We start from the raw sequence: 21,976 nt of genomic DNA, 5'->3' as shown, positions 1-21,976 counted from the left end.
ACCCAGAATCTATCAAAGGAAAATAAGCACCTTCCTGATCCTGCACCCAGCGTGACCTTCTCCTCCCTCAACTCCTGTGACAGTCATGCTTCAGATCCCTTGATCCCATCTCATCTTCAGAAGAAATCTGGTGGACCATCTGATTCCCACCCAGGAGTCAGTCCTTTAAGGTCACAGAGATAACTTCCAATTATCAGCAAGCACATCATCATTCCAGAGGCCTCTTACTTATTCAACAAATGTGTATGTGCCTAAACCTGGCCTCATGTAGCTCAGAGAAAGGAAACACAGCCAGTCAAGAGTGAGTAGTTCTTAGGGAAAATGCTGATCTCCACAGGCCCCAACCAAAACTCCTGCCTTCCCTATCCCAAACCCCTTCAAGTCCAGACCTGAGCCCAAGTGAAAAAGCTCCTCCCAGGCACTAGTCAAGTCTTCCCTCAGTCCCAGGAGTGGAGGCAGCGTACCTCTGCTGCGATGAGGCTGAGCTTTAAGGCAGCACCACTTTTGCTCTCACTCCGGCACCAAGCCATGCAGGTTTCCCTGCAGAGGCATGTGGAAACGTATTTGTTTTCATGTGCCTGTCAGGTGAGCCCAGGCATCCAGTAGTACAAAACCAGTACAGCTGGGGAGCCAGTAGTTTCACATAACAGTCAGATGCAAAGACACCTAGGATGGCTTTTCTACCCAACTCAACAGGGAGACAAGCAGAGAAATCTGACCCTAGTGACCAATCCAGCTTACCCCATTCCATCACACTCTAGCTCAAAGGAGGGGTTGGGGTTACCACGTATTCCTTTCGTATTCATAAAACCTGGCACTGGTGTCGCTCATATGACTTTATTAGGTTTGTCTGATACACTGGTGAAACTACCCAGTGGCCTTATTTGGAGAGGTGAGGCAGTCACAGCACCCCAAGACCTCATGCCTAGGATCTCAGTTGCAGCAACTGAATGAAAGACAAGGTTCCTGCTGGAGGTTAAAGACTCCTTCAGCCAAGGAGAGTAGCAGAATCACAAACAACTGAAGGCAGATAAGTCTTCTTTCTCTCTCAATCTCTCTCTCTCTCTTTTTTATTCAAGAGACAGCTTGGAGTCCAATCGTGCAATCATAGCTCACTGCAGCCTCCAACTCCTAGGCTCAAACAGTCCTCCTACCTCAGCCTCCTGAGTAGCTAGGACTACAGGTGCTCACCACCATACTCAACTATTTTTTAAAAATCTGTTTGTAGAGACAGTGTTTCACTATGTTGCCCAGGCTGGTTTTCAACTCTTAACCACAACTGATCCTCCTGCCAGGCACAGTGGCTCATACCTGTAATCCCAGCACTTTGGGGTGCCAAGGAGGGCAGATCATGAGGTCAAGAAGTCGAGACCATCCTGGCCAACATGGTGAAACCCCATCTCTATTAAAAATACAAAAAAAATAGCTGGGCATGGTGGCACGCGCCTGTAGTCTCAGCTACTCAGGAGTCTGAGGCACGAGAATCGTTTGAACACAGGAGGTGGAGGTTGCAGTGAGCTGAGATCACGCCACTGCACTCCAGCCTGGTGACAGAGCGAGACTCCATTTCAAAAAAATAAACGGGCCAGGTGCGACGGCTCACACCAGTAATCCCAGCACTTTGGGAGGCCGAGGCAGGCGGGTCACCTGAGGTCAGGAGTTCAAGATCAGCTCGGCCAACATGGTAAAACTCCATCTCTACTAAAAATACAAAAATTAGCTGGGCATGGTGGCAGGCGCCTGTAATCCCAGCTAACTGGGATTCTGAGGCAGGAGAATCACTTGAAACCAGGAGGCAGAAGTTGCAGTGAGCTAAGATTGTGCCACTGTACTCCAGCCTGGGTGACACAGCAAGACTCTGTTTAAGAAACAAAAAATGCAATTGTTATCAAGAGCCTGTCCTTGGCTAAAGTAATTAAAGTTCCTACCTCTTTGCCAAACACCCAAGAGCAAAACTGTGATGTAACCCTAGCAGCTTCCAAAGGCACATGACTAAGCCTCAGGCTGGCTTGGACACACCTACAATCCCAGGTCCATCCTTTACCTCCTCTCCATATCTAAACTTCACCTTGGCTGGGCACAGTGGTGCACACCTGTAATCCCAGCACTTTAGGAGGCAAGGCATGTGGATCACTTGAGCCCAGGAGACCAGCCTGGGCAATGGTGAAACCCTGTCTACACCAACAAACTATAAAAGTTAGCTGGGCATGGTGGCACATACTTGTAGTCTTAGTTCCTTGGGAGTCTAAAGTGGAAGGATCACCTGAGCTCAAGAAGGTTGAGGCTGCAGTGAGCCATGATCACACCACTGCACTCCAGCCTGGGTGACAGAAAGAGACCCTGTCTCAAAAAACAAACAACAAAAAATACAAATAAAATGGGGACAGGCATGATGGCTCACACCTATAATCCTAGTACTTTGGGAGACCAAGGCAGGAAGATCACTTGAAGCCAGAAAGGAGTTCAAGAGTAGTCTGGGCAACATAGGGAGACTCTGTCTCTACAAAAAATGAAATAAGAAAAAAATTAGGCCAGGCACAGTGGTCCATACCTGTAAACCAGCACTTTGAGAAGCCGAGGCAAGAGGATTGCTTGAGCCCAAGAGTTCAAGACCAGCCTGGACAACACAGCAAGACCCCATCTCTACAAAAAATATAAAAATTAGCCAGGTGTGGTGGCACATGCCAGCTACTTGGGAGGCCAAAGTGGGAGCATCTCTTGAGCCAAGGAGGTCAGGGCTGTGGTGAGCGATTATCATGCCACTGCATTCCAGTCTGGGCAACAGAGCAAGACTCTGTCTCCCCACACACAAAAAAATCCAGTATGAAATGGTAAGTCCATCTGGGCATGGTGGCTTACGCCTGTAATCCTAGCACTTTGGGCGGCCAAGGCGGGTGGATCACCTGAGGTCAGGAGTTCAAGACCAGCCTGGCCAACATGACGAAACCCCATCTCTACTAAAAATAAAAATTAGCTGGGCATGGTGGCACGCGCCTGTAATCCCAGCTACTTGGGAGGCTGAGGCAGGAGAATCACTTGAACCTGAGAGATAGAGGTTGCAGTGAGTCAAGATCACGCCATTGCATTCCAGCCTGGGAGACAGAGCAAGACTCCATCTCAAAAAAAAAAAAAAAATAGCTAAGTCCTGAACTTCTAGCTTCCACTCAAGGATGGATAGCATCATTCCCACTCCAGTGACAACAATTTTCCTTTGAGCCATCAGAAAGCTGAGGTTACAGGGTAACCAACTAGACTGAAACTGATGGAAAGACAGTCACCTCCAAGGAGAAAGAGAGATATAGGTCTGGCTGACCTGTGGTAGTGGGAGAGATGAGACCACCATTTAGATGAATCAGAAGAATTCAGGTAAATTTTTTAACAAATTACCAAATGTCAAGTGTGGGTTAGTAAGAGCCACAGACACTCAGGTTTTTTCTACAGACCTCAATGGGTACTCGAAAGAAATACTGGGTAGGTAACCTAAGAAAACTTCACTTGGTAGTGCTGGCTTACGGGAGGAAAAACACCAAGGCCAACCTACACCCTTCTCCTCTAAAGAATAAAAGCCATAAACCCCTGGGAAAGGGCAGCAAACTCTGTCACTCCTAAGGCAGCTGGGGTAGGATAAAAGGAAAAACAAACCTCTGTGCCTGGAGGAAGAGTAGGAAATTCTGGACAAGACCACTAAAGGGGTCTGTCTTCTGGGAAAAGACCCAGAAAGATCCATTCCCAAGACCCAAGGAAACAGACAGGGCCTCCCTAAGACTGAGGGTGAACCAGGACAACAGAGAAACCTCTGCTCCCTACCACCAGGTTAGCAAGCACCCAGGGACAAACAACAGCAGCCTACCATTGAGACTGTGACTGAGGCATAGGTGCACAGACAAATCCTAAAGCTGAGTGAGAGTGGCTGGATCCAGTGGCTCACACCTGTACTCTCAGCTACTCTGGAGGCTAAGGCTGGAGGATCACTTGAGGTGAAGAGTTTGAGACCACCCTGGGCAACATAGCAAGACCCTATCTCTAAAGAAAAAAATTAAAAAGTAGCCAAGCATGATGGCATACGCTTGTAGCCCCATCTATTTACTCAGAAGGCTGAGGGGGAAGTTTGAGCTCAGGAGTTGGAGGCTGCAGTGAACCATGATGGCACCACTGGCACTCCAGCTTGGGTGATAGAGCGAGATGACCCAGTGAGATCCTTTTTCTTTGTTTGTTTGTTTGTTTTTTTTTTTTTTAATCACCCAGCCTGGAGTGCAGCGGTGCGATCTCAGCTCACTGTAACCTCTGCCTCCAGGGTTTGAGCGATTCTCCTGCCTCAGCCTCCTGAGTAACTGGGACTACAGGCAGGTACTACCTGAAAAAATAGAACAAAACATTGAACAGCTGTGGGGCAATAACAAATAGCCTAGGTAAATATGTTTTAAATACATTTTTTGCTCTCTTTTAATATATTTTTAGAATATAACTGACTACCCAAAGGAAAAATAGTAACAATATATTATGGGATTATAGAATATTTAAAAGTAAAAATGTAGCCGGGCGCGGTGGCTCAAGCCTGTAATCCCAGCACTTTGGGAGGCCGAGGCGGGTGGATCATGAGGTCAAGAGATCGAGACCATCCTGGTCAACACGGTGAAACCCCGTCTCTACTAAAAATACAAAAAATTGCCGGACGCGGTGGCTCACGCCTGTAATCCCAGCACTTTGGGAGGCTGAGGCGGGTGGATTACTAGGTCAAGAGATCGAGACCACCCTGGTCAACATGGCGAAACCCCATCTCTACTAAAAATACAAAAATTAGCTGGGCATGGTGGTGCGTGCCTGTAATCCCAGCTACTCAGGAGGCTGAGGCAGGAGAATTGCCTGAACCCAGGAGGCGGAGGTTGCGGTGAGCCGAGATCGCGCCATTGCACTCCAGCCTGGGTAACAAGAGCAAAACTCCGTCTCAAAAAAAAAAAAAAAAATTAGCTGGGCATGGTGGCGCGTGCCTGTAGTCCCAGCTACTCAGGAGGCTGAGGCAGGAGAATTGCCTGAACCCAGGAGGCAGAGGCTGCAGTGAGCCGAGATCGCGCCATTGCACTCCAGCCTGGGTAACAAGAGCGAAACTCCGTCCCAAAAAAAAATAAAAGTAAAAATGTCAAGCCAGACACAGTGGCTCATACCTATAATCCCAGCACTTTCGGAGGCTGAGGCAGGTGGAATCACTTGAGCCCAGGAGTTTGAGACCAGCCTGGGAAACACAGCAAGAGCCTGTCTCTACAAAAAATACAAAAATTAGGCATGGTGAAGAGCACCTGTAGTCCCAGCTACTCAGGAGGCTAAGGCAGGATGATCCCTTGAATCCAAGAGGCAGGGGTTGCAGTGAGCTGAGACTGTACCACTGCACTCCAGCCTGGGCACTTGAGTGAGACTTGGTCACCAAAAATACAAGTAAAGCATCTGGACAGTCGCAGTGGGAGGCCAAGATGGGAGAGAGGAACACTTGAGGCCAGGGGTTTAAGACCAGCCTGGGCAACTTGTCTGTCTCTAAAAAAGGAAGAAAAGAAGGATGGATGGGAGCGTGGGAGGGTGGGAAGGGAGAGAACTGGCTATGTTAACATCAGACATTTTCTGTCACAGTACTTATTCTTCAGGTACCAATTGATAAAGAAGAATTAATAATGGCAAAAAGCTGCTAAGACTTGATTTTGAAAGAATTTGCATTTAATTAATCACAATAGTAGCTACATACATTCCAAAAACAGCAGTTCATACCTGTGTGAGACACGTCTATGCTGTCCTCAGAGTAGATCTGCAGACCCTCTGCAACAATGGAATGAAAATCACTGATTCAAGAAGCCAATCATTAAGAAATTACCTCCAGCTAAGCATTATGAGAGGGTCATCAAAATTCTACCAGATCACCCTTTTGAATTGGCTATCCTTGTCCCTCAATTTTTATCCAATTGATAAGAGAAATTGGTTATTTCCAATTAGTTACAGATGCAATGAAAAAACAAGACAGAAATTGTTATGTGAGGATCACACACAATATCAATCTCTCTTAGCCTGGGTATCATACCAAAACCCAGTCTCTACAGAAAAATACAAAATATTAGGCTGGGTGCAGTGGCTCAAGCCTGTAATCCCAGCACTTTGGAAGGCCGACGTAAGAGGATGGCTTGAGGCCAGGAGTTTTGAGACAAACCTGAGCAACATGGCAAAAATAAAAAATTTTTTTAAATTTAAAAAAATTCCAGCCAGGCACAGTGGCTCATGCCTGTAATCCCAGCACTTTGGGAGGCCAAGGCAGGTAATCCCAGCACTTTGGGAGGCTGAGGCAGGCGGATCACCTGAGGTCAGGAATTCAAGACCAGCCTGACCAACATGGTGAAACCCTGTCTCTACTAAAAATACAAAAATTAGCCAGGCATGGTGGCAGGCACCTGTAATCCCAGCTACTCGGAAGGCTGAGGCAAGAGCATCACTTGAACCCCGGACGCGGAGGTTGCAGTGAGCCAAGGTCACACCATTGCACTCCAGCCTGGGGGACAAGAGCAAGACTTTGTCTCAAAAAAAAAAATAGTTCCTGCAGTCTCCAGCACCAAATAAAGGAATTGAACAGACCACTAAAATTTCCCCATGTAAATTTAACCAGGAAACTGCCAACAAGAAATTTTGGAATAAATGAATTTATCACAATTAATTACATCAGAAAACAATGGACGAATGGAGGAAAAAGTTCAATTACAAAGGAAGTTTTACAAACTAGATTTAAAACCAAAAATTCTATAATGACGAGAGGAAAAAATGCTATTAAGACTGTTTAGAAAAACTCAAAACCATTTTTACTGTGTACTCTCACACGATAACAATCAACACAGAAGAATTCTGTGATCAAATGCGGAAGTTGGGGGGGTTCCCCACTAACAAGCAATCAGCTCTCCCAGGGGAGACCAACTGAGTGTCCTCCAGTTCAATTCTAACACTGTCTACCTGGAGACAGCATCAGATCCCACATGGGGAAGGCTCTGTCCCACAAGACCACCCCCCCCCTCCACAGGACACCGGGCGAAAATCCAGGCCTCCTGGGTTCAAGCAATTCTCCTGTCTCAGCCTCCTGAGTAGCTGGGATTACAGTATTCTACGTATTTTAGGAGTTGTATGCTAGGAAACGGGGCTGAAGACCAAACTGTTTCAAGTTGGGGCTCCCAAGACCCCTCTTTGAGTCCAATTAATTTGCTAGAGCAGCTCACAGAATTCAGGGAAACACTTACTTACCTTTACTGATGTATTAGAAAAGGTATTAAAAGGATACAGCTGAAGAGGTGTGCAGAGCCAGGCATGGGGTAAGGATCACAGGCATTCCTTGTCCTCCCAGGGAGAAGTACCCTCCAGTAACCTCCACGTGTCCAGCTATCTGAAAGCTCCCTAAACCCCAGCCTCTTAGGTTTTTATGGAGGCTTCATTGCATAGGCACAAGTGATTAAGCCACTGGCCATTGGTGATCAGCTTAACCTCACCCTCCCCCTTCTCCCCTCCCCGGAGGTTGGGGGTGGGGCTCAAAGTCCCAACTCTCTAATCCTGACTTGGTCTTTCCAGTGACCAGCCCCCATCCTGAAGCTCTCTGGGGGCCGCCAGCCACCAGTCAACTTATCAGCATACAAAAAGACATTACTTTGGTCTAAGTATTTTAGAAGTTGTATGCTAGGAAATGGATCAAAACATATTTTGCTATATCACAGAGAAATACATCAAAATCTTTTTATTTCCCCCTCTGGTTGAATCAAAATCTTTGTTTTTTAGCCTTTTTTTTATTCCTTCTTTTTGAATCAAAATCTTAACTATGGTGAGAACACAGAAGACTTTTTCTTATTTATGCCTCTCTGAGTTATATATTGTCCACAATTATATGAATTAGTATGTTCTATTGTTTTGTTTTCCAAAAAATAAGGCCAGGTACAGTGGCTCACATCTGTAATCCCAAAACTTTGGGAGGCCGAGGCAGGTGGATCACAAGGTCAGGAGTTTAAGACCAGCCTGGCCAAGATGGTAAAACTCTGTCTCTACTAAAAATACAAAAAAATTAGCTAGGCATGGTGGTGGGCGCCTGTAATCCCAGCTACTCGGGAGGCTGAGGCAGAGGTTGCAGTGAGCCTAGACTGTGCCACTGCACTCCAGCCTGGGTGACAGAGCAACAAGCCATCTCAAAAAAAAAAAAGACGGGGAGAAGGTCTCACTATGTTGACCAAGCTGGTCTCAAACAATCCTCCCATCTCGGCCTCTCAAAGTGCTAGGATTACAGGTGTGACCCACCATGCCAGACCTGCATTAGTTTTTTTAAATGCTTAAACTTAGAAAAAAAATACATTCAGTGTACTTTTTTCTTAATCAAATAATTAAAATTATGTGTCCCTTTATTTATTTATTTATTTATTTATTTAGAGACGGAGTTTTGCTCTTGTTACCCAGGCTGGAGTGCAATGACGCGATCTCGGCTCACCGCAACCTCCGCCTCCTGGGTTCAGGCAATTCTCCTGCCTCAGCCTCCTATGTCCCTTTATTTTTAGGAAACCAGGAGACTCAAGATATTTCAGCTCCCAATCACAGTAGATAAGACAGCCTCACTTTCATGGCTTCGGTTTTCTATGTTTTTAACAACCTCATTGTTAAGTATCCTTAATTAAAATCCACCACAGGCTGGGCGCTGTGGCTCCCGCCTATAATTCCAGCACTTTGGGAGGCCTAGGCAGATGGATCACCTGAGGTCAGGAATTCGAGATCAGCCTGACCGACATAGAGAAACCCCATCTCTACTAAAAATACAAAATTAGCCGGGCATGGTGGCACATGCCTGTAATCCCAGCTACTTGGGAGGCTGAGGCAGGAGAATCACTTGAACCATGGGAGGCAGAGGTTGCAGTGAGCTGAGATCGCACCACTGCACTCCAGCCTGGGCAACAAGAGTGAAACTACATCTCAAAAAAAAAAAAAAAAAAATGACAATTATTCTTTAGAAAAACATGTAATAGGCCGGGCGCGGTGGCTCAAGCCTGTAATCCCAGCACTTTGGGAGGCCGAGGCGGGTGGATCACGAGGTCAAGAGATCGAGACCATCCTGGTCAACATGGTGAAACCCCGTCTCTACTAAAAATACAAAACATTAGCTGGGCATGGTGGCGCGTGCCTGTAATCCCAGCTACTCAGGAGGCTGAGGCAGGAGAATTGCCTGAACCCAGGAGGCGGAGGTTGCGGTGAGCCGAGATCGTGCCATTGCACTCCAGCCTGGGTAGCATGAGTGAAACTCTGTCTCAAAAGCAAAAAAAGAAAAACATGTAATACGGCCAGGCGCAGTGGCTCATGCCTGTAATCCCAGCACTTTGGGAGGCTGAGGCAGGCAGATCATGAGGTCAAGAGGTCAAGACCATCCTGGCCAACATGGTAAAACCCTGTCTCTACTAAAAATACAAAAATTAGCTGGACATGGTGGCACGTACCGGTAGTCCCAGCTACTTGGGAGGCTGAGTCGGAAGAATCACTTGAACCCAGGAGGCAGAGGTTGCAGTGAGCCGAGATTGCGCCACTGCACTCCAGCCTGGCAACAGAGCAAGACTCCGTCTCAAAAAAACAAAAAAAGAAAAAGAAAAAGGTGTAATATAAATATACAATTTATTTTTATAATAAATTAGTGTTATTTAACATGTAATACTAAAGAGTTCTTAATTATGTATAAGCCATTCTCTTTACTAATTCTGTGTTCACACCTATACAAATAAGTACAAACTCTTTTTTTTTTTTTTTTCTTGAGATGGAGTCTTCATCTTGTTGCCCCGGCAGGAGTGCAATGGCTCAATCTCGGCTCAGTGCAACCTCCGTCTCTCAGGTTCAAGGGATCCTTCTGCCTCAGCCCACTGAGTAGCTGGGATTACAGGTAAGTGCCACCACACCCGGCCAATTTTTGTATTTTTGGTAGAGACAAGGTTCCTCCATGTTGGTCAGGTTGGTCTTGAACTCTCGACCTCAGGTGATCCACCCACCTCAGCCTCCCAAAGTGCTGGGGTTACAGGCATGAGTCACTGTGCCCAGCCTAAAAACTCTTTGTAAATCACACAAAAGAAAATGGACAGAAGACAGCCAACAATATTTACCTGTCAAGAAATACACGAACATCACACTTTCACAAGCTACCTCCTCATAAATGGGTCCAGTAATGAGAAGGAAATGAAGTCCCCCGCAGCAAGGCCTAATTCCACTTGTCTGCCTTGGCCACGTAATCTCTGCAACAAAGAGTGGGAGGGAACTGATTAAAAAATGAACCCTTCTAACCTGAGAAAGCTGATTTTCAAATATATACATATATGTGTATATGTGCATACACATATATATATATAATTTTTTTAAATGAAGCAAGAAAGCAGCAGAATGATATTTCCTTGCAAAATCTAAATTTAACGTGCCCAGCAGGGGCAGTCCTAATTACTGAGAGGTCCCATGACGCCCACAGGGTGGGTATGACTGAAGTAGCCAGCCCAAACCTGTCAGAGAACTGGCCTTGTCACATTAAATCATGCATGTCTAGGCAGCTCTGGGGCCCCAGGTCCCGTGGGCACCGTTTGCATAACTCTTTTAGGAAAGAATCTGCATCCTAGAGACTACAGCAGGCAGCACAAAGGTCAGGACATTTCTTCTACTAAGAAATTCCAGGGAGGCCGGGCACGGTGGCTCACGCCTGTAATCTAATCCCAGCACTTTGGGAGGCCAAGGCTGGTGAATCCCTTGAGGTCAGGAGTTTGAGATCAGCCTGGCCAACCTGGTGAAACCCCATCTCTACTAAAAATACAAAAATTAGCCAGGCGTGGTGGCAGGTACCTGTAATCTCAGCCACTGGGGAGTCTGAGACAGGAAAATCCCTTGAACCTGGGATGCGGAGGTTGCAGTGAGCTGAGATTGCACCACTGCACTCCAGTCTGGGGGACAAGAGTAAGACTTCGTTTCAAAAAAAAAGAAAAAGAAAGAAATTCCAGGGAGATGGAGATCATAAAACTGGTATAAGCAATAAAAATACATCCACGGCCAGATAGGGAAGGAGGACAAGGCGAGGAAGAGAATAGAAAGTCAGGCTGGTGGTTTTCCACACACTTGCCAGGAAAAGAAACCCCAGTGTAACGACTTGAATGACGTTCTGAGATCAAAGTTGGGAAGCAAAAGTCACCAGTGCAGCACACGTGGAACCTGAGTAATGCAGGCAGCCTGGGCAGGTCCCCAAAGGGCCTCACCGCCACCAAAAAGAGGTGGAACTGATGTCAGGAGGCAATCACAGCCTTTCAAGCCTGCTGCTCCCGGATCTGAAATCTGGGAGCAGCTCTGAGAGATAAGCTCCGAATCGCTGGGTACTGAAGTGCCTCACTGCAAGCTGAGCTGGCCCTGGCTTTTTCCCCCATCAAGGGCAGAGACTGAATTCTTTTTAACTGTGTCACAAAGCTCAGGGCACACAAGAAGTACTCAAAAACGTATTCGCCGACACCCTGACTCCTATTTATATTGACCATTACACAACATGTTTGCTTAGAGCCCAGTGAAGGATTTTCAGAATGTTTCACGTCTGTCTCCCCACATTCAGGACAAGAGATAGTCACACAAGATGACAGGCTATGGGGACGCTCAAAAGAGCCATAATCACCGGGGGCACGAGAGTTCCCCAGCGCCAGCAGCCCAACGCTCCAGGCCCCAGCACGACACAAAACCTTGCGGCATTCTCTAAAGTCAATGGACTTTAAAATGATAATCGTCATTCTTGCGACAGCTCCAAGAAGCCGGGCTCCTGCGGTCCTGAGCCCGCGTCTTTCTCCGCCCCGCCGCGGCCGCCGCACAGCACAGGTTCTCCGTCCTGAAGTCGGAGGCGCAGTCACAGTCCCTCTCAGGGCCACCGTCACACGGTCTCACCCTCGCGGCGTGGCCCGCACACTCAGGGTCCCAGTCACCCTCGCACCTGGGGTTCCCCTCTCTACACACACCCCGGTCTTCCTCGCACTCGCCGCGTCGCCGGCACACTCCAGGGCTGGCTCCCTCACGGTCACCATCAGCCTCCGGGGCTCGTACTCACACAGCGTTTCCCCCACACTTGGTCCTCACGCTGGAGGTCCCTCTCCCCTCGCAGTGCCACCCCTCACCCGCGGCGCCTCTCGTGCGGCCCCAGCCGGCCAGCCCTGCGCAGTTTCCGGGCCGCATCCCGCTCTGGGTGGCGGCGGCGAAGACCAAGAGGGTTCGGCTCTCTCAGAACGCGGCCTGGCCCTGGCCCTGCTCCCCGCGCGCCCGCCCACGGCCCGGCCCGTTACCTCTCGGAGAACGAACGCCGCCAGGATGCTCGGTCGCGCCGCCGCCGCCACAGCCGCTCAGGCCCCGCCCCGCCACGTCATCCGCCTTCGGATCGCGACAGCGCGCGCCGCGTCGGGATAAAGTTCCGCTAGGGGCCCGCTGGCGGCGGCGTTTCCGGGCCCCTGTGGCAGCCACTGCCTGGCCGGTGTACGTGGACGCCCCACAGCCCCCAGTGGCCTCGCGTGGTCCCGGCCACCCTCGCCGCCCTGGAGTCACACGGGGACTCCAAGGGCGTCCACACCGGGACATTCCCGCGGGGAGCTCACATCGGCCCCCGCACCCGGTTCCTATCCTGCCCTTGGCCTGGGCCCGGCGCCCAGGGGGTCCCCTGCAGCTCACACAGAGATCCAAACGGCCTCCGCCGGGCCATCGTCCTCCCACCCCTCCAACCTCCCATCCCCCGCCTAGGAACCCCACTCACGCAGGCAGACACTGCAGGCTCCTTCGGCCAACCCCAGGCCTCCCTGGAGCTCTGTCCTCATCTTCCCTGTCCCTGCTGCCACCTCTCTTGGGGGAGCTGCACTTACCGACCCCTTCCCCTCCTTCTGTTTGCTCCTCCATCTTCCTCTTCCTCTGGTGGCTCTGGGGCTCTGTCTAGAGCCTCCTGACCTCATGAGCCCCTGAGCCCTCCACCGAAATTTCCTGTCCACACCTCAACCACTGACTTTCTCCAGGGCCCTGGAGTCTTTTTCCCCCAGCCATATGACCACAAGTGCACATCCTCTGGTTCCAGACCACACCCAAGACCCTGCTCCCTGCTACGCAGTGACCCAGTCAGAAACAGGCAGCACCCCAGACCCTTCCTCCCTCTCCCCTTAGGGCCTACACCCTGTCTTCTCCCCAGCCACAATGACTTCCCAGTCCCAATCCTGCTCCCCTTAACCCATCTCCACAGAGTGGGGGATGCTCCTAAAATACAGACTGTGGTGACTTTGTATCTCCCCTACCTAAAAACCCTTCCCTTCTCCTCCCTGCAGGCCTGGGATGACAATGCTTGAGGAGCCCTCGCTGGTGCTGCCCTCCTGCCGGCCCTCTGCTTGGAACACCTCCCCTAAGTGTCAGTGAGTGGACATATATACTTGGATCAATGGAGTCGCACTCTTTGCCTCCCACCTCCTTGGCTGGGCAGAGGGATGGCTCTGGACACTTGTGTCGGCAGCCGGCCCACTTGTCCTTGCAACAGCTGCATATAAGTTCTGCCAGCTCCTGTGCCTCTGGCTTTGCAGTCTCACGCCTAGTTACAGTAGCCCATCAGCTGAAAGCCCCGTGTACCCCACACCCTAAATCAGATGTTCTCCAACACCATCAGTGTTCCTCAGGACCACCCTGCAGAGTACATTTATTTGTAACCATTCTTTTTTTTTTTTTTTTTTTTTTTTTTTTTGAGATGGCCTCTCGCTCTGTTGCCCAGGCTGGAGTGCAGTGATGCAATCTCAGCTCACTGCAACCTCTGCCTCCCAGGTTCAAGCGATTCTCCTGCCTCAGCCTCCCATTAGCTGGGATTACACATGCCTGCCGCCACGCTCAGCTAATTTTTGTATTTTTAGTAGAGATGGGGTTTCACCATGTTGGCCAGGCTGGTCCCGAACTCCTCGGTGATCCACCTGCCTCAGCCTCCCAAAGTGCTGGGATTACAAGCATGAGCCACCGCACCCAGCAACCATTCTGCTTTTAGAGATAGGATCCTACCATTGCTCAGACTGGAGTGTAATGGCTATTCACAGGTGTGATCATAGCTCACTGCAACCTCAAACTCTTGGTCTCAAGCGATCCTCCTGCCTCAGCTCAGCTTCCCACTTGGGACTACAGGTTTATGAGTCTTGCTCTGTCTTGCCCCGGGTGGAGTGCAGTGGCGCCATCTTGACTCACTGCAGCCTCCACCTCCAGGGTTCCAGTGATTTTCCTGTCTCAGCTTCCTGAGTAGCTAGGACTACAGGCATGTGCCACCACACCTGGCTAATTTTATATTTTTAGTAGAGATGGGGTTTCACCATGTTGGCCAGGCTGGTCTTGAACTCCTGACCCCAGGTGATCACCCACCTAGTCCTCCCAAAGTGCTGGGATTATAGGCATGAACCATGACGCACAGCCTATTTCACCTTTAGAGGTAAAGTCCTACCCAGGCTGGTCTCAAACTTCTGGGCTCAAGCAATTCTCCCACCTTAGCCTCCTGAGTAGGTGGAACTATAAGCGTGAGCCAGTGCACCCAGATGTCTCCTTTCTTTGGATGAGGAAACTGAAGGTCAGAAGGCTCCCCAGACAACTTGCCTGGAGCTAGTAGAGCTGAGATTTGAACCCTGGTGTGCTGTTACTAAAGCCTCCTCTGACTCCTTGCCCTCTCTCTGCAGCTACGAAACTGAGGGTGACAGTGAAGCTAAAATGGGTCAGAGGTGAGTGCGGTACCATGAATAGGTGGGTGTCAGGGGCAAGCAGGGAGTCAGGTTGGGCAGGGCCTGGGATGAAGCTCCCTTTCATGTTGTCATAATTTTACTGAGGCCAGAGCTGCAGCTGGACCATTGTATTTTTTACCCCAGATATTTTTACCCCACTCTGGGTCACCCTGTCCTTCCAGGTTTGGCTACAGGTGGTGGTGAGAGGGTTCAGAGCGCCCTCTTGTGGTCTCTGGTGTATCAAAGCCTGGCACCCTGGTTGCTGGGGCTCAGTGAAGACAGAACTGGGTACTGGCTAGGCTTTGGACTACAAAATTCAGACCAAGACCCTATCCCTATCCATTTCCCTGTCTCTGTCTGTCTTGGTCTCTGTCCATACTAGTCTCAGCCTAGTAGTCTCTTTTCCTCCCTTAAGCTCTCTCATCTGTACCTACCCAGGGGTACAGATAGCAGGCTGATGAGCTGAAGACGCAAAGAAGGGTGGCATCCTAAAAAGAACTCTAGGTTCAAAGGCTGCTGAGACTTGTAAGTTGAGGGAGGACAGAGGCTGGGAAGGAGGGTCTTGCCAGGGTGACCTGCAGGACTGTCCTTGCCCCCAGCTCCTGGGTGGCATGTGTGGCCTGCTGACTAGGCAGGAGCAGGGGAAGGACAGGACCCACTGCCACAGGAGTGTTTCAGATTCTGGTTCTTAGTCCCAGGAGGGGAACTTGATTCCAGGAGAGAGGGCAGGAGGATGAAGTCCACAGAAGGGCACAGGAACCATGCTTTGGTGCTGAGAGAACCCATCAAGGCTCGTGTAAAGGCCCAGCCCCTAATTTCCTGCCTTTCTAGACACCTCGTACCTCCATCACCTCTCTCCCCTTATGCTTAGAGCAGAGGATAGGCCAACGCACCTTACAGCATCCAGAGTAGTTTTATTGCCGGAATCCAGATACAGCCTGTTCAGAGCCCCACGCGGGGCCCACCACTCAGAAACAAAGGGAGAGACAGATGCCAGCCATGTATGCAACAGAGAAAATCCAGCTCCACAGAAACCTTGTGGGAGAGCAGCTCAGACCAGCCTGAAGGTGGCTTTGCGAACCCGACCTAGAGGTTGGACCCTTCTCTTGGCCTGTAGCCAGTCACCCACTTAGAGCCTACTGCCATGAAGACAGTCCCTGACTCTCCATGGCTACTGCCACAGGGAAACCCATGCAGCACCCTGGGGCAGACGGAAAGCTCCTCGGGGGGCCTCAGGGGACACCTGGCTCTCTCAGAGTCCCATTCAAGTTTCTAGGCTAGTCCTGGCAGACTAAATACCAGTCAGCTGCCTGGTGGGAGTAGGTGCTGGACAGGGTGACAGGAGTCCCACCACTTCTCAGCCCTGTGCCAACCCGCTTGGGTACTAGTGAGTCTCTAGGGCAGGGTGGCAGTGTGGTGGCGGGGTTAGCAAGAGGTGCAGCTCAGGGAAGCTGCAAGCAGCCTTGACTGCTTCCTTGGATTCCCTTTCTCCACAGGTGCCTCGAAGGCCATGTCTCCCACCCCTGCTGTCATCCTTGGAACAACAGTCCCAGGATGAAGGGGGGTAGCTTCAGTCCTAGGGCCAACAGCACATCTGAGGGAATCAGGGCTCCTGGGACACAGCCTGCAGGACTGGGGGCACATCTGCTGCCCAATCCAGAGCTTGACTGCTCCTGGCGGTAAGGGAGGTAGGAGTGAAGTAAAATGTCCCAGGGTCTGGGAACCATGAAGAACACAACAAACTGCCCCTGCCTGCAGGGGCTACTGGGCTCGCCCCAGGAAGCCACAGTCAGGCTGGCTACCAGCTAAGCCACAGGGAAGCCAGCAGCTCTACTATCCATGGCCAATGGCAGGCCTACCTGTGGCCAGTGTGTGGAAAGGGTCACCCAATGGGCCAAGAGCCCATCCCTGGGACCTTTGGGTACAGGACCACAGCACAGTAACATCCCTTATAGGAAGGCTGTGGGGCCAGGGCCCAGTGGGCAAGTATGAAAAGCCCATGGGGTAGGGGGAACACATGGCCCCAGTTAGGGATTGGGACCAGGGCCCAGCCAGTCCACCCTGCGGAGCCAGTCCTGAGGTCACAGCAATTCTACCATCAGCAGCATTCTTTCCATCCAGTGTCCCTTGAGTCCAGACTCTTATTTCTTCCTTCTTCACTGCCACAGACAAAGGATAACAAATGGCACGTCCCCACAGCAGACGCTTCACAGCTTAAGACTCGGGGCCTTGAATGGTCAGTCACAAACTTTGCGAAACTCATGGGCCATGACAGCCCCAGAGGCCAAGGGTAGGTCCATGGCCGAGCCATCCAGCCCTGCCTGGCACAGGAGTCAGGGCCCAAGGAGCACACGTTTCAGATAGGCCAGAGTGGTGGCGTTGGCCAGCATCTCGATGTGCTCGCTGCCTGGCAGCTCCTGCAGCAACACCTGGTGCTCCTGATGGCTCTGCCAGGCCTGGCACTGCAGGGCACTCTGCAAGTTCACAGTACCATCGCCGTCACCAAAGCAGATTTTAGGGTCACGATCAGGGAAGCTCTCATAGTAGAAGGAGTCTGGTGTGGGGACACCAGTGCCATAGAGGCAGTGCAACTGCACACCAGGTGGCATTGAGGCTTCCACCAGCCCCTCTGTGTCCTGCCGCATGAACCAGCCATCTTCAAAGCCGATGTCCTGGAAGAACTTGCGGTAGTCCCGCAGTGTGTAGTTGATGGTGGGTGTCTGCACAAACACCTTTTCAGGTGACCAGGTGTAGTTGTAGGGCAGTAACCAGCTGGTGGAGACAGCGGACCGCTGCTGCTCCCGGATCTTCAGGGGCCCGATGACTGGGATCCGGTTGTTGTCTCCTGCAGGGAGAAGGCTCCAGTCAGCCTGTGCTTAGGAATGCCAGCTGGTTGGGCAGCATGTTCACCACCAGGCCCCTGCCAGACCGCAGCTAGGGGCCCAGTCCACAGCCCCGCATCTCTACCCTGTTATCATCATTGTAGTAACTGTAACCCTCATCCCTGCCTTGGCTTTTTTTCTTCTTTGTGAGACAGGGTCTCACGCTGTTGCCCAGGCATCATCAAGGCTCACTGTAGCGTCCACCTCCCAGGCTCAAGCAATCCTCCCGCCTCAGTCTTCTGAGTAACTGGGACTACAGGTGTGTGCCACCATGCCTCATGCCTGGCAAATTTCATTTTCCTTTTTTTTTTTTTTTATTTTGAGGCAGTGTCAAAATTAAAAAAAAAGAAAAAAAATTGCTTATAGCCATTACTGGGACAAAAAAATATATAAAAATACAAAAATAAAAGAAAAAGAGGCAGGGTATCGGTCTGTCACCCAGGCTGGAGTGGAGTAGTACAATCTTGGCTCACTGCAACCTACACCTCCTGGGTTCAAGCAAACCTCCTACATCAACCTCCTGAATAGCTGGAACTATAGGCACGTGCCATCATGCTAAATGTTTCTACTTTTTGTACAGATGGGGGTCTTGCTTTGTTGTCTAGGCTGCTTGCCTTGGCTTTCATTGTTTCCCTTTATTTTTGGTACATCTGGGCAGCACACATCCAGATGTGTTTTGTTTCTTTTGCTTTCCTCACCAGGGAGTGAGGCAGCACATACTCACAGGGTGATTTACGATGCTTCCTTGTCTGTAAACTGTACCCTCCAAGTGCTGATCAGGCCTATGGGCACTGACCTAGCTTAAAGTGAGTCAGCAGGCTGGCAGCCCAGAGGTGATGACATGTTCTGCTTTTTCTTTCATGACAATAAACTGTGTACCAGTTTTTCTTTTCGTAAGCTAGACCAGTGTTCAGCCAGCCATGGTCTCATCCCTCCCACTTGCCTGTGCACTGACCTGGGCAGCCAGGCGTGCTAGAGACAGGGGAGGAGGGGAGGTTGCAGTTGGAGTTGGAGTCCCTTTACACAGGAATGTGAACAACACAAACAACCACCAGCCAGGGAGGCTCTGGGAAGTGAGCTGTAACTTGGGATCAGGGGCCTTTGGCCTGTTCAGGACCATGGTCACCCATCACCCTACCTGTATCTGAAAGTGGGGAGGCCCCTCGGACTGACTGTAGGGCCTTAGCTCTGCCTGCTGTGGCCTGGCTGTAGGACCCCTGAGGCAACGAAAGCCCCTAGGGGTGCATGGACTTCCACTTCCCCACACCACACCCCCAGTCCTGGACTGCCAAGGCCAGACAGAACAGCTTCCCAGCCTCTGAAGCAAAGCTCTAAGGGAACTCACAAACTCTGAAAGGGGCTGGGACCCAAATGCCACTGTGGCTACCTGTCTAAACTCAGGGTATGCCCACATCTGTCCCTCCAAGCCCAGGCTAGACAGAATGGGTGGCCATAATGAGTCCTCACAAAATCTGAATGTCTTCCAGCCAATTCAGAGAGTCACTGGACCTGACCCAATCACAATGCCAGTTGACCGAGCAGGTCATGCAGTACCAGGGACTTGAGCTCACAAGATGCTTGGCATAGCTCTAGCTCACAGCTCCCAAAGTGAGGGTCCATAAGCCTCCCCCTAGTCCTAGCAAAGGCAGGAAAGCTCCCTCCTAGAGCAGGAAGCTCTACTCTACAGCTGCAGCTGGCGAGCTGCAACAGTCATGAAAAGATGGGGCAGAAGCCAGAAAGGGGGTGGCTTTCCCAACTGCCAGGCAAGCAGGCCCAGCCAGATCTGCACCTGTTTCCTCCCTGTGTTGCCCACAGAGGCTCCTTGCTACCCACAGATGAAGGTGCAACTCATAAATAAAAAACAAGTCTAGGGGCCAGGTGCCGTGGCTCACACCTGTAATCCCAGCACTTTGGAGGCCAAGATGGGTGATCATTTGTGGTCAGGAGTTCAAGACCAGCCTGACCAGCATGGTGAAACCACATCTCTACTAAAAATACAAAAAAATCCGGCCGTGTGCAGTGGCTCACACTTGTAATCCCGCCACTTTGGGAGGCTGAGGCAGGCAGATCACTTGAGGTCAGGAATTCAAGACCAGCCTGGTCAACATGGTGAAACCTGGTCTCTACTAAAAATATAAAAATTGGCCAGGCGTGGTGGCTCACGCCTGTAATCCAAGCACTTTGGAGGCCAAGGCGGGCGGATCACCAGAGGTCGGGAGTTCAAGACCAGCCTGACCAACATGGTGAAACCCAGTCTTTAAAAAAAAAAATATATATATATATATATATATATAAATTAGCTGGGTATGGTGATACGTGGCTGTAGTCCCAGCTACATGGAAGGCTGAGGCAGGAGAGTCACTTGAACCCGGGAAGTGGAGGTTGCAGTAATCCGAGATTATGTCACTGTACTCTAGCCTGAGTGGCAGGGTGAGACCCTGTCTCAAAAAAACAAAACAAAACAAAAAAACTGATCTAGGCTTCCTCCTCTGGTGTGAAGGTGGGGATAAAGAAGTAAAGATATGGGTAAGAAGGAGGGATGGCCAGGTGTGGTGGCTCACACCTGTAATACCAGCACTTTGGGAAACCAAGGTGAGTGGATCACCTGAGGTCAGGAGTTAAAGAACAGCCTGGCCAACATGGCGAAACCCCATCTCTACTAAAAATACAAAAATTAGCTGGATGTGGTGGCAGGCACCTGTGATCCCAGCTACTCAGGAGGCTGAGACAGGAGAATCACTTGAACTCCGGAGGCGGAGGTTGCAGTGAGCCGAGATGATGCTACTGTACTCCAGGCTGGGCAATAAAGCAAGACCTTGTCTCAAAAAAAAAAAAAAAAGGGCCAAAGAGGGAGGCACAAGGTTTAATCCAAAGTTCTTTGGCCAACCACGCCTGAGCACTATGTGTATATATGTTTGCAGTGTGTGTGTGTGTGTGTGTGTGTGTGTGTGTGTGCATGCGCACAAACGGGTACCTGTGTGACCAACATTTATGCCACTCTGTATACATGGCTGTAAGAAACCTACACAGATAGCCGGGCGTGATGGCTCACGCCTGTAATCCCAGCACTTCAGGAGTCTGAGGCAGGTAGATCATGAGGTCAGGAGATTAAGACCAGCCTGGCCAAGATGGTGAAACCCCATCTCTATTAAAAATATAAAAATTAGCCGGGCACAGTGGTGGGCACTTGTAATCCCAGCTACTTGGGAGGCTGAGGCAGGAGAATCGCCCGAACCCAGGAGGCAGAGGTTGCAGTGAGCCAAGATCTCACCACTGCATTCTAGCCTGGGCAACAGAGCAAGACTCAAAGAAAGAAAGAGAGGGGGTGGGGAGAGAGAGGGGGAGAGAGAGAGAGAGAGAGAGAGGAGAGAGAGAGATGTACACAGATTACAAGGGCTATCAACTAGATGGGTGAAATTAGCAGTAGTGTTAGATTCTCTCTCTCTTTCATACCTAGTCCCCCAGAAGATTCTCTTCTGGAGAAAAAGATATTCGAAAAAGGACGGGACAGGGCAAGGTGGCTCACACCTGTAATCTTGGCACTTTAGGAGGCTGAGGTGGGCAGATTCCTTGAGCTCAGGGATTCGAGATCAGCCTGGGAAACATGGTAAAACCTCTTCACTATATAAAATAAAAAACTTAGCCAGATGTGGTGCGCGCCTGTGGTCCCAGCTATTCAGAAGGCTGAGGCCAGAGGATCACGGGAACCCAGCAGGCGAGGTTGCAATCAGCCAAGATAGCACCACTGTATTGTACTTCAGCCTGGATGGAGAGTGAGACCCTCCATCAAAAAAAAAAAAGAAGAAAGAAGAAAAAAGAAGAAGGAAGAAGAAGAAAGAAGAAAAGAAGAAAGAAAAGAAGGAAGAAGAAAGAAGAAGAAGAAGAAAGAAGAAAGAAGAAGAAAGAAGAAAGAAGAAGAAGAAAGCCACTTTGAAGAAAAAAAGAGTGCTACCCCAAGAGAAGAGACACTGTGGAGACCAAAGCAACTCCATCTTGGATACTAATCCATCATGTTGCCTTCTGATTAACCCCAGAAAGGCCACTAAGATTTCCACTTTATTTTCTGTTCCTTGTGTAAGGGCACGTACTTACTTTACCATAAGTGAAAAAAGCCTCTATGTTACCATCCTTCAATGTCCAACGAATCCCACCAGAGTCACCCTTTCCCTACAGAATATAAGCCCTAGGTCTGGGGGCTAATGGGGTGGGGATCTACCATCTTATCTTGCCACCACCTGAGACACAGATGTGGCTTCTATTCATATGTCCTATTAAATGTTTTTCTCTGAGAAACTAGGTTTGTCAGCTTCTTTCTTGAACTTTTTTTTTTTTTTTTTTTTTTTTTTTTTT

At 50.1% G+C, this 21,976-nt stretch overlaps 2 protein-coding genes across 15 annotated transcripts in view; both read right to left on the bottom strand.

The window, feature by feature from the left end:
- Positions 1-12,437, bottom strand: part of SLC7A6 (solute carrier family 7 member 6) — a 60,928-nt gene extending 48,491 nt beyond the window's left edge. For 2 of the 12 annotated variants that reach the window (XM_032283821.1, XM_032283825.1), the window contains exons 1-3: positions 12,315-12,437; positions 10,128-10,256; positions 5,755-5,802 (exon numbers count right to left, since the gene is read on the bottom strand). The gene's annotated coding sequence lies outside the window, so the exon portion shown is untranslated. The other 10 variants (XM_032283827.1, XM_032283833.1, XM_032283826.1 and 7 more) reach the window with 9 other exon arrangements.
- Positions 12,438-15,638: 3,201 nt separating this feature from the next.
- PLA2G15 (phospholipase A2 group XV) overlaps positions 15,639-21,976 on the bottom strand; it is a 19,975-nt gene continuing 13,637 nt past the window's right edge. For all 3 annotated transcript variants that reach the window (XM_032283814.1, XM_032283815.1, XM_032283813.1), the window contains one exon: positions 15,639-17,589. In XM_032283814.1, coding sequence (XP_032139705.1) covers positions 17,078-17,589 — 512 coding nt within the window. In that variant the 3' untranslated portion in view covers positions 15,639-17,077. The remainder of the gene's footprint in view (positions 17,590-21,976) is intronic.

This window comes from Sapajus apella, unplaced genomic scaffold (assembly GCF_009761245.1).
Source record: "Sapajus apella isolate SASKATOON/1434 unplaced genomic scaffold, GSC_monkey_1.0 scaffold15, whole genome shotgun sequence".
NCBI classification, from domain to species: Eukaryota; Metazoa; Chordata; class Mammalia; order Primates; family Cebidae; genus Sapajus; species Sapajus apella.
The sequence above is the reverse complement of the archived record's forward strand: the minus strand, read 5'-3'. Positions and strand labels throughout refer to the sequence as shown.